We start from the raw sequence: 12,659 nt of genomic DNA, 5'->3' as shown, positions 1-12,659 counted from the left end.
GGATCCAAAATGACGAGAGTGCCTAATTTTTCATGTCATGGGTCCATAAGCAGTCTGCAAGAGCTACATGTTTGGACTTTCACATAAAAGGATGGGGTTTGGACTGTTTCTGGTGACTTTTGCTGTTGAAGCATGCTCCAGTCCAACCATATCTGTGGCCATGATTGGTACACAGCGCTTAGTAGCGCCTAGTAGCGCTTTAGAAATTTTAAATGTTAAGTAGTTGACAAGTGCAAAGTGATGCATGTGGGTAAGAGGAACCCGAATTATAGCTACGTCTTGCAAGGTTCCGCGTTAGGAGTTACGGATCAAGAAAGGGATCTGGGTGTCGTCGTCGATGATACGCTGAAACCTTCTGCTCAGTGTGCTGCTGCGGCTAGGAAAGCGAATAGAATGTTGGGTGTTATTAGGAAGGGTATGGAGTCCAGGTGTGCGGATGTTATAATGCCGTTGTATCGCTCCATGGTGCGACCGCACCTGGAGTATTGTGTTCAGTACTGGTCTCCGTATCTCAAAAAAGATATAGTAGAATTGGAAAAGGTACAGCGAAGGGCGACGAAAATGATAGTGGGGATGGGACGACTTTCCTATGAAGAGAGGCTGAGAAGACTAGGGCTTTTCAGCTTGGAGAAGAGACGGCTGAGGGGAGATATGATAGAAGTGTATAAAATAATGAGTGGAATGGATCGGGTGGATGTGAAGCGACTGTTCACGCTATCCAAAAATACTAGGACTAGAGGGCATGAGTTGAAGCTACAATGTGGTAAATTTAAAACAAATCGGAGAAAATTTTTCTTCACCCAACGTGTAATTAGACTCTGGAATTCGTTGCCGGAGAACGTGGTACGGGCGGTTAGCTTGACGGAGTTTAAAAAGGGGTTAGATAGATTCCTAAAGGACAAGTCCATAGACCGCTATTAAATGGACTTGGAAAAATTCCGCATTTTTAGGTATAACTTGTCTGGAATGTTTTTACGTTTGGGGAGCGTGCCAGGTGCCCTTGACCTGGATTGGCCACTGTCGGTGACAGGATGCTGGGCTAGATGGACCTTTGGTCTTTCCCAGTATGGCACTACTTATGTACTTATGTACTTATGACAGTAGAACTCTGCCTAACATTAGCCTTATATAGTTGTACCTGGCTATAATCTATTCAGGAAGGACATGGTAAGAAAAAAGGGTGGAGGAGTGGCATTATACGTTAAGAATAATATTAATGTGACAGACTTGCAGGACATATGGGATAAGGAAGAAGCACTGTGGGTTAAACTGGAAAGAGGGATTGGATAAATGTATTTACACTGGTGTGATTATACAGGCCTCCTTCAGAGTCAGAAAAAATGGACAGAGACTTGATTAAAGACATTCACACGATATCTAGGAAAGGGGAAGTACCATTAATAGGTGATTTTAATATGCCAGATGTCGATTGGAGAGTTTCTGCTGCGGGGTTGTGTAGAAGCAAAGAGATCTTAGATTCTCTACAGGAAGAATTGTTCCAGCAGTGGGTAGTGGAACCAATACTGGATGGACCAATTCTAGGCATGGTGCTTATGAATGGTGATGAGGTTTCTGATGTTACGGTGGGGGATCATTTGGCATCTAATGATCACCAAATGGTGTGATTCACTATTAAGACACAGGAGGAGAGGGCTTATTCAAGATTGAAGGTCCTAGATTTTAAAAGAACTAAGTTTGCCGAGATGGGAGAATTTCTCAAGGGAGAGTTAGTTGGATGAGAACAGCTGAAGGAAGTATATCATCAGTGGGCGAAACTGAAAGGAGCTATTTTAAAGGCGACAAACCTTCGTTAGAAAATTTTATAAAAGTAAGGGAAAAAGAAGGCCGCTTTGGTTCTCAAACGTAGTAGCTGAGACGGTAGGGGAAAAAAAGGCTAGCCTTCATACATTACAAGGTGTCGCAGAAAGAGGAAGACATGAAAAAATACTTGGAAGAGCTAAGAGAAGTTGGAAAAGCTGTCAGGAAAGCAAAGAGGCAAATGGAGGAAAAGATAGCCAATTGGGGGACAAGACATTTTTTAGATATGTAAGTGAAAGGAGGAAGTGCCACAGCAGCATTGTGAGGCTCAAGGCTGAGGGGCAGGAATATGTAGAAGTTAAAAAGGATAAAGCTGAACTGTTCCACAATTATTTCTGTTCTGTGTTCACGGTTGAAAGACTGGGGGCAAGACGTCCTCTGTGTTCATCCCAAAAAGGCGTGGGATGAACATAGAGGAACACTTTTTAGAAAACAGATGGTAGAAAACAAACAAACAAGAAAACCAAAAAAAACAACTTAAATGGCTGCAGGGGGTGGATGGATATCTACACCAGCTGTGAAGAACAAAGGCTGGAGCCAGGCAGACTTTCTAGGTCTGTCTGTATATGGAAATCCAGTTTAGGATAGGCTGGAAAGGGCTTCAATGGCAACTTCAGTTTCTGGAACCAATGATAGTGCTGGGCAGACTTTTACGGTCTGTGTCCCACAAATGACAAGACTGATTTGGATAGGCTGGAGTGAGCTTTGACAGCAACTCCAGTAGGTGGAGCACAGGGATAGAGCTTGGCGGACTTCTACGTTCTCTGTCCCAGAAACGCCAAAGAAAGACTCATGATATAATATAATGTAACATTCATTGTTGATTTAATCATGAATTGATAATGAGTGTGACTGTTGGGCAGACTGGATGGACCGTTCAGTTCTTTATCTGCTGTCTGTTACTATGACTTAGAGGTGATTGTGTTTGATAATCTTAAGGTGACCAAACAGGTGGAAAAGGCGACAGTCAAAGCCAGAAGGATGCTCAGGTGCATAAGGAGATCAATGACCAGCAGGAAAAAAGAGGTGATAGTGCCCTTGTATAAGTCCCTGGTAAGGCCCCATTTAGAGTACTGTGTGCAGTTCTGGAGAACGCACCTACAGAAAGATATAAACAGGATGATGTTGGTCCAGAGGGCGGCTACAAAATTGGTTAGTGGTCTCTTTCATAAAACGTATAGGGACAGGCTTATGAACCTCAACATGTATACGCTAGGAGAGAGGGGATATGATAGAGACATTTAAATACCTCAATGGCAGTGTACAGGAGGTGAGCCTTTTTCAAATGAAGGAAACCTCTAGAATGAGAGGGCATAGGATGAAGTTAAGTTGAAATAGGCTGAGGAGGAATCTAAGAAAATACTCTTTCATGGAAAGGGTGGAAGATATGTGGAACAGCCTTCCAGTGAAGGTTGTGGAGACGAGGACTGTCAGAATTTAAGAAAGCATGGGATAGACACGTGGGATTCCTTAGGAAAAGGAGTTAGTGGTTACTGTGGATGGGCCATTCGGCCCTTATCTGCCTTCATTTTCCTATGTTTCTACTTTCCAACTACTGGATTTACCGCTTAAGAATGGCGAAGTTGTTTTGATTCCAATCTCTTTTTGTATAGGAATCATTTATACTTATCCCATGTATTCTTGAATTCCATTACCATTTTCATCTCCACGGGGTTTATCTTGTTTCGTAAGATAATTCAGGTAAAGCACAATTGAGATTTCCCCAGGCCAGCTGAGTGGGTTATTGACCATGAATGCCGTGCACTGCGTTTGGTTCCCAGTTCAGGCGTTCCGCTCCCCAGACGCACCAGAGTCCCAGTTATATGGTGGCTGGGTTCTGGGCCTGTGATTTCAGAATTCTGGCCGCTAACCTAGGTCCTATGCTGTAATGACTAGTATAAAGTCAATCAGTAGGGGGATGTAAAATAGGGGAGGGCTCATGGTACCAGATCCAAATTTTGATACCAGTTGAGCCCAAAGGAACAAGAAGGAAAGTTGCCGGGCAAAAAGAAAACAATTTCTTCCCTCCAACCTCAACCCTTTCCCCTTGTCCAGGTTTTCATGTGAGCCTAGGTTGGTAATAGTTTTTTTTTTTTTAATGTTGAAAAACACTTTTATTGGTGATATTGTAATAGACCTTTACAAAGAAAAACATTCTTATCCAACAACACATGTACAAACCAGCCATTATAACAGAATACACAAGAACCGCAAAAAATAGCATGGACAGTTGGAGAATGGATCTTCATCGGTGCCATACTATGGCGTTGTACTGATAACACCGTATAAAGACAGCCCAGGCAGCTGAAATGCAGACTCTGGGGAAGTAGATGTTTAAAATAGGGGGACCATAACAATAAAAAGTGCACAGCTTCTCATACCCAGAATGTGTAAACTTTGAAAAAGTAAAACCTCAGAATTAAAAGGAAAGGAGAAATAGAAACAGAAGAAGCAGTTGAGCTTTAAAAAGAGACAAATGGTGACACTGAATTATTTGGCTGGTTCTGTTTTTCCCTGGTGTCTTGTACTCCTCAATCTGTAGTGTAATTGTATACTCTTTTCCTTTGCCCCCTTGCTGTTTTTCTTTCCTTTAGTCCCATCAGATTAGTCTAGGACTTGAAGGTGTTGTGCCATCGGGCCAGCAGGTGGAGATAGAAAATTCAGTAGTGTGACTGCCGTAGAATGGCTCTGTTCAGCTCCAGCACTTCAGCATTTGATTAGCAAAGTATTGGAAAAAGTGAAACCTGAAGAATTAAAAAAAAAAAAAACAACTTAATTCCTTGCTTTAGGAAAACAATCACTGTATGGCAACACTTTGGATAAACAAGAAGTTGAAAAGAGCCACCGTAGAAAACGTAACACCCAAACCCCAACAAAAGAGTACTATTATCCCCCCCTCCCTCCCTCACCCACCACCCTCTACCCTCAGTCTCTGTCCTCAGCCACTTGTGGAGGAGCTGGTGTATAGTCTAGTAAGTACCCAATTTTCCATTTGTAGAGACAAGTTTGTAGAGGTGGCAGTACTGGGTAAATTTCTCTTTAAAGTAAGATAGTCTGGGAACATCCACTTGCTTCCATCCTGCCGCAATTATTATTATTATTTTTAATTACGTTTGTACCCCGCGCTTTCCCACACATAGCAGGTTCAATGCGGCTTACATAGTAAATAGAATTACAGAGTCTTGAAGGAGAATGTTACAAGTTGTAGTAAACGTAGTAGTGGGGTTTTGATGATATGTAAATTGAGCATTGAGAGGTAAACAAAGATAGGATGAGCAAAAGGAGAAGAGATTGGGAGGGGTAAGGAGTAAGAAGGATGGAGAGGAAGAGATTGAGGAATGAGCATAAGGAGATTATGAGACATAGTCAAAGGTATAATAATCGTCGGGGCAGGAATCATGGGCTTAAAAAGTTAAGTTGGGTCATTAGGGTAAGCTTTCTTGAAGAGATGGGTCTTCAACATTTTTCTGAATGGTAGATGGTCGTTGATTGTTCGAATGGATCTTGGCAGAGCGTTCCAAAGCTGGCTGCCCAAAAAGGAGAAACTGGATGCATAGGAAGTCTTGTATGTAATATCTTTGCAGTTGGGAAGGTGTAAATTGAGGTAAGTACAAGAAGACGATGATCTATTTCTGGTTGGGAGGTCGATGAGGTTATTCATGTAGTTAGGGGATTCTCCATATATGATCTTATGAATCAGAGTGTGGACTTCAAAATTTATTCTTTCTCTGTTGGGGAGCCAATGAAGCTTCTCTCGAAGAGGTGTTGCGCTATTGCAATGGTGATCCAAAAAGCTGCAACAACAATTTATCATCCAGACCTTCAGGTCGTCTACCACATGTCTATTCAACAAGGCCATTTCCACTGATTTGCATATCGAGACTTCCAAAATTCTAGATAAAAATTTGAATACTGCTTCCAAAATGCTTGCAGTTTTGGGCATTCCCACCAAACATGAATGTAAGTTCTCACCGATCCACAACCCTTCCAGCATAATCTATCACACTGCTCCATTCGAATCCTAATACTTTGGGGTGTGAAATATCAATGTAATAAAACCTTATAGCCATTTTCCAGTTGCATATGATGATTTAGCAGTTCTCCAAAAAACCTTTTCCCATTTCTATTTTGCAAATGTAACTCCTCCCATTTCTCGCAAAATCATGTCTTTTCACTAACGTGCAGTGGTTGTCTTAGAGACAGCCTGACCTTTTTTGTAATGCCCAAAGAGGACAAACAAATTGTCCATCCTGCGAAAGCCATTAGTCACTTCAAGATAATTCAGTAAGGCTCCTCAAACATCCAGACATCAAATAGAGGAAAACTGAGCATTATTATCCTCCCTACAAAAAGAAAAAAGGAGCAAGGTCTAATTCACATGAAATGGTGAAACCACCTTCAGGTGGAAGGATGGAACGGTATGAATTGAAACTCCTGCTTCTGTGAAATGCAGAATGGGGGCCTGGTAAAAAGGAGCCTGTAACAACCAACACTCAGCCAAGATGATGGTAATGAGAACACAGTTTTGAGTGTTAGGTCTGTAAGAGTGGCTCTCTTAAAAGGCTGAAAAGGAGCATTTGAGGACCAGATTTAAACTCCGTTCAGGGCATATAGGTCTAGACAGGAAACGAAGATGATTGACTTCTTTCAGGAAATAAAGGATGAGATGCCAAAGAAGAGTTCTCCAGATGTCCTCAAAAATAAGCTTGCACTGCCACTTGCATGTTTAAGGAACCTAGGGCCAGACCTTTGGACAAATCAGCTTGGAGGAAAGCCCGAATATGAGGCAAAGAGGCCTTACCAGAGAAAGTAGCTTTCTTTGAGCACCAACCTACAAAGGTTCTCCAGACCCTAGCGTATGCTCTTGACATTCAACACTTTCTGGCTTGAAGAAGGGTAGCGATAACCTCTTCCAAGTAATCCTTACATCTCAATCTTGACCTTTCAAGAGCCAGGCTTGTAAGACCAAAGAGGAAGGCAACCCCCATAAGAGGAACAGTTGTAGAGGATGATCTATTTGGAGACAGACTAGGTCTGCATACTATGGCCTCCTTGGTAGTCTGGAACCTCCAGAATGACTCGAACTAGATGGGAGGCTACTCTTCAAAGTATGCACCCTATCATTGGCCACAGTGGAAACCTGTAGAGGAGGCTGAATATTGGCCACTGTTGAACCAGAGCATCAATCCCTTCCATTCCATATTCTCTGCATCTACTGAAGATACTGGGGTAATACCATGGCATTCACTATTACCGCGGGGTGTCCCCCAAGGTCTACAGTCAGGTTGAAAGTACTTTGAAACAAATCCCGCTCCACTGGATCCATTGTGTGTCTGCTCAGAAACTTTGCCTGCAGGTTCTGTTCCCCACAACGTGTGCATTTGAGAGGCAAAAGGAAGATAATGCTCTGCTCAGTGAAACAGGATGCCAACCTCTAGAGACAGACGAAAACTTTGTGCCTCACTGCTTATTGACACATGCAACTGCTCTGAGATCCAAGCAGTTGATTGACCAAATAGCTTCGGCTACTGACCATGTTCTGTATGTCACGAGACCCTGGCAATGGGATTCCCAGTCTGATAGGTTGGCATCTCTGGTGACTACCATCCAAGTGGAGACTACTAGGATAACTCCTTTTCTGTGGTTCACAAGACTAAAGTCATCCCCTCATGCTGCAACTTGCTTGGCTGGTCTATGGCAGGCAGCAAGTATGTGAAACATTGGTGACCGTGGTTTAGCAGAGAAGATGGGAAGGGCTCTTGCCCGAGGGATTACCTCCAGGGTCACCACCATCAGTCTTAAAATCTTCGTGTATTCTCAGACTGTCTGACACTGCTGCCCCAGTAGTAGGCAAACCTGAGAACAAAGTTTCTGAATTCTGTACAGAAGGAAGACCTTCTCTTCTTGGATATTGAGGAGAATTCACAAATATTCCAATTTCTGGGAGGGTTCCAGGACACTCTTTCTGATGTTGAGTATCCAACCCGGAGACCACAGAAGTTGTACAGCTCTGTCATCCAGACACTGGATCAATCAGTAGTCCAGGTAAGGATGGACTCTGATCCCATCACGCTGAAGAAAGGCCAGCACCATCGCCACCATGACTTTCAGAAAGGTCCTGGGGGCTGTTGCTAGCCTGAACAGCATGGCCTAAACTGGAAATGATGACCCAGAATGGGAAATCTCAAATACTTCTGGTGGGGTGACCAAATAGGATGTGGAAGGCCAAGGCCATTAGAAACTCTCCTGGATTGGATTAGATTTATTAGTTTTATACACCGCTTCCTCTTGAAGTGTCAAAGCTGTTTACAAACAAATATAAAATTTCAGATACAAACAGACTGACAAAGAATTTCATTTCAGAAGTGGGAGACTCACAAGAAGCAGTTGACCTTTTTCAGACCTAAAATGAGCAAGAAGGAACCTTTCTTTTTTGGAATGATGAAATAAATGGATTATCTCCCCTTTTTCCCATTCCTGCTAGGGAACCTAGGTGACTGCCCAGGTTGAGCACATTTGATAGAGAAGCGTCTACTGCTGACTGTTTTCCTTGATCTGTTCAAAAAGGTTCTAAGAAGAAATCAGCAATGGGGCAGGAGAATTCTAGTTTGTACCCTTCTCTGATGACAACTTCTGAGCAGTGGGTCTTGGATATCTTGGCACATTCTTTGAAGAAGGTGGTCAGCCAATCTTTTTTGGCATGGGCAGCATTGAGTGGATGGGGGGGCTTGTGATGCCCTACATTTGTCTTCTTGGCTGATTCTGGCTTTTTTGAAAATAGCCCGTATGGCCCAGCATGTATCTTCTAGCCTCGGGAAATTGAGCACAATTGGCAGAAAAGGAATTTTAATAAACGATGACAACTGCTATGCTTTTCCTGTCAAATGATTTTGTAGTTCTTTTCCTTCTCTTGTTTTTGTTATAGAAGGAGGAACTGAATACTTTGGCTTATCTTCTGGAAGCTTCTGAGGACAAAGATCGCCTAAGTCTGTAACTGGTTTTGTACATATCCTTGCTAATCAGCTTACCTTTAAAGGGAAGCTTTGTGAGGTGAGATCTAGAGGCCTCATCAGCTGACCAATTACAAAGCTAAAACAGACAATGGGCTAAAATGGAAGACAACATGTAGCGAGAAAGAGCTCTGATCAAATCATAGAGAGTGTCAGCCAAGTACACCAACCCTGCTTCAAATTGAGGTCTAGGATCTCCTGACTCCTAGTTGATCTTGTCCTCCTTGCTGAATCCACTGAAGACAGCCTCTAGCCACCTAAGAGCTGCAGTTGCAAGCCTGAAACCCCAATGCTGCAACATCAAATCCTTATTTAAGAGCTGACACTACCTTGCTGATTTCTAAGTTAGCAAGGATTTCCTTAAATGCTGCACCACCTTCAGCAGGAATGGTGGTCTTTTTGGTGACCACAGTCACCAAGACATCTTCAGTAGACTGCTTAAACTTTTCCTTCTCGCAGGAATGGTGGTCAGTTGGTGACCAGTTTGACCACAGTCACCAAGGCATCTTCAGTAGGCTGCTTAAACTTCTTCTCTGGCACAATTGGGTAAAGTTTACCCATAGCCTGGCCCACTTTAAGCCCATTTATCAAGAGGCCCCCATTTGGTGACCATGGCCTGAATGGCCCGCTGAATAGGGAAGGTTTTAGGAGGCTTATGCGAACCATCTGTTAAGGAGTCTCCTGGATTCGAGAGCTCTTTGTCTCAGGAAAAGAAATATGCAATGCTGCTAGAGACTGGGAAATCGGTGCTGGGAACACTTCCTTATGGGAAAAGCCTACAAACTCAGGAGTAATCTCCCTCTTGTGCTGGGATCTCTTGTGATGGGAGGACCTCATGGCTAGAGACTATGCTTGCTCTACAAACTGCACAAATTCCAGATCCCAAGACTCCTGCTGCTCCAATTTGAACTGTTTAGCTGTAGAAGAATCCTTAGCAGCAGCCCCCTCTAGAGCCTTGTCATTGGACAACTTAGCCCTCTTTGAAAGGTACACCTGATGGAGCAAGAGTCTTGAGGAAAGGGTTGTCTTTCCAGAAACTCTACTGGCTCCCCATCCTGCTCCCTTGTAGAATTTGGCCCCTGCCATTCGGGCACAGCAGACCGTGGGCTATGTAGCCTGTCTTCTGAGTGAACATGGGAATCCAAAATTGCTGCCATTCCTGCATTTAAGATGCTGCTAAATTTTCCTCCAGACGTGCCGAATCGTAGCCCAAAGCCGTTGAATCTCTGTCAGGCGTTCAGTCCTAATGTTTGTTTGGGGGGTGCTGGTAGCGGCTTGGAGGACCAGCATTCCAAACAGTGTCCCAAGGTGGATTTGCGTGTTCCACAGCAGGAGTAGTGTTTAATTGCTTCAGCCAACTCTGTGACTATGCAAGCCTTCAGGGTAAGAGCTTGGCGGCCTAACCAGGGCAGAAGTGCTGTGAGTTGAAGTGAAACTTGCCAGAAGGCGCAAGAGCTGAAGGCTGCACTAGTAAGGCACACAGTGCCCTTCAAGGAGCTACAGAAAGGATCTTACCAAGGTTCTGCAGTGCAAGCCCCCACTCTTCAGGTTTCAGCAGAGTCCCTTTCTACCTCTTTCTGTTATCAGCAAAAGTAAGGACCACCTTTTCTTTTTTTTTTTTTTTACTTTTGTGTGTGTGGGGTGGGTGGGGGGAGGTTGATCATTAGGCTTGAATGACGTTTAAGGGAAGGGACCCATACCACTGGTTATACTCCCGCGGGCTACTTCTGCCTTGTCCAGCTAACCCCAGTGCTCAGCCAATAACAGGCCTCATCCATCTGCAGGAGCTGCATAGCAATCCACCTTCTACTTTTTGGAGATAGAAAAATACTGACTTGCTGGAGAAAAATACTGATGTACTGGAGGTACACAGATCCCTTATAGGGCTGTTATACTTCTGTGTTTTTCTATCTCTGCTGACCAATTGGGTGCAACACCTGCAAGTTCTGGACTGATCAGATGAGAATGCTAAGTAATTCCTTTTTCTGGTCTCATGTTTCCCCGTCCTCTGTGGCAGATTCTCGCTTGCGAGGAGCGGACGATGTTCGAAGCGCACTCTTGGAGGCTCAGGATGCAGTGCTGCCGGAGATCCAGGAACAGCTACAAGACTACAGGTAGCCTCTGCTAATGTTGCTTGTCATTGCTATGCAGTGGGGCGATGCTGGAGTGTAGGGAGGAAGGTGCACAGAGAATTCGAGAAACTAAAAATACTCTCAATCATGGGTAACTGATATGCAATGATACACAGATAAGAGCGATGTAAAGGGCAGAACGTGTCCAAAGCAGTCTTTTTATTCATGCAAAAGTTTAAGTAAAATTTGCATTCCTTGCCCAAAAATGGCATTTCTGTGTTAGTTGTTTAATGCAGCAGTTAGCACAACTCACAGTTAATGTACAGTTAGCATTTGCCAGAAGCCATGTTAAACAGCTAATGTGGCTTCCTAAATAGGCCCCTAAGTGAAAAACTCCTACTTGCTTCTTAGTATCGAGAATACAGACCATCAAACCTATGGATAAATTTTGATCGGAAAAGGAAGGCGAAGCTAAGAGAGAACATATACTTAGGGAACTTGTAGTAAAACATGCGGACAACGTTGCCTTTTAATAAATGTCTGGATACGAAACATTGCACTGCAGGTCATGTTGTCGTTGCTTTTGGGGGCACTTACCTGACCCGACTGCATTCTCATATCTGTCATAGGACGAAACGCACCATGGGCTTGGGAGGTCTGTATGGTGAAAATGACTTGTTGGACTTGGATGCTGACGCACAGAAGGAGCGGCAAGTTGCAGAGAAGCAGATCGCACAGCTGGGAGACATTCTGTGAGTCAGGGTGTGGGGGCAGAAGTTCATGACAGAGAGGGTATTTGCAGACACGAAAGTTAGATGGGGGTGGGAGAAAGAAACAGGAAGGTATCAATTCATGTACAGAACACGTTTAGAGTATGGAGAGGAATTACTAATTGGTGGGTAGGTGAGTCAAAAACTCCTTGTTCCCTGGTCACTAACAATGACGAATGCCTGGACCAGGATGGAGTATTGTGGATGTAGAAGAAAACCTAGAAGTACTGCAAAAATGTTGGGGCTTAATTTAGCACCCAATCTATATATTCAGTGACACTATCCTTATAAGTACTGGTGCAGAATATATATTCAGTAGTGACTGTGCCAGCACTTTCCATTTTAGATTTTCTCTGAGGGCAAGCAGGCCAAGTTGTATTCTCACAACTGGCTGAGCAGCGAGATTAATACGGAACTTTCTAGCAGTGTCCCACCTGTCCCTCCAACTACCGCCCCATCTCTCTTCTACCCTTCCTCTCCAAATTACTTGAACGTGCTGTCCACAGCCGCTGCCTTGAATTCTTCTCCTCTCAGGCCGTCCTCGACCCGCTTCAATCCGGCTTTCGCCCACTACACTCTCTCGTCTTCCCACCCAAACCCTCTTCTCCTCTTCCCCCACTCTCCGTCTCTGTTGACAATGCCCTCATCCTCCCCGTCTCCTCAGCCCGCAATCTCGGAGTCATTTTCGACTCCTCCCTCTCCTTCTCTGCCCATATCCAGCAGACAGCTAAGACCTGTCGCTTCTTCCTCTATAATATTAGCAAAATTCGCCCAATCCTTTCTGAACAGACCACCCGAACTCTCGTCCACTCACTCGTTACCTCTCGTCTTGACTATTGCAACCTTCTCCTCGCTGGCCTCCCGCTTAGCCACCTATCCCCCCTTCAATCTGTCCAAAACTCCGCCGCACGTCTTATCTACCGCATGAACCGATACTCTCATATCACCCCTCTCCTCAAGTCACTTCACTGGCTCCCGATCCACTACCG

The 12,659-nt window shown here is 44.2% G+C and overlaps 1 protein-coding gene across 8 annotated transcripts in view; it reads left to right on the top strand.

Moving 5' to 3' along the window:
• The window catches only part of ARHGEF11 (Rho guanine nucleotide exchange factor 11), a 202,775-nt gene that overhangs the window by 114,428 nt on the left and 75,688 nt on the right, over positions 1-12,659 (top strand). For all 8 annotated transcript variants that reach the window (XM_030187312.1, XM_030187311.1, XM_030187316.1 and 5 more), the window contains 2 exons: positions 10,846-10,942; positions 11,530-11,652. In XM_030187312.1, the coding sequence (XP_030043172.1) occupies positions 10,846-10,942; positions 11,530-11,652 (220 nt within the window). The remainder of the gene's footprint in view (positions 1-10,845; positions 10,943-11,529; positions 11,653-12,659) is intronic.

This window comes from Microcaecilia unicolor, chromosome 14 (genome assembly GCF_901765095.1).
Source record: "Microcaecilia unicolor chromosome 14, aMicUni1.1, whole genome shotgun sequence".
NCBI classification, from domain to species: Eukaryota; Metazoa; Chordata; class Amphibia; order Gymnophiona; family Siphonopidae; genus Microcaecilia; species Microcaecilia unicolor.
Note: the sequence above shows the minus strand (reverse complement) of the source record. Positions and strands in the feature narration are given on the sequence as shown.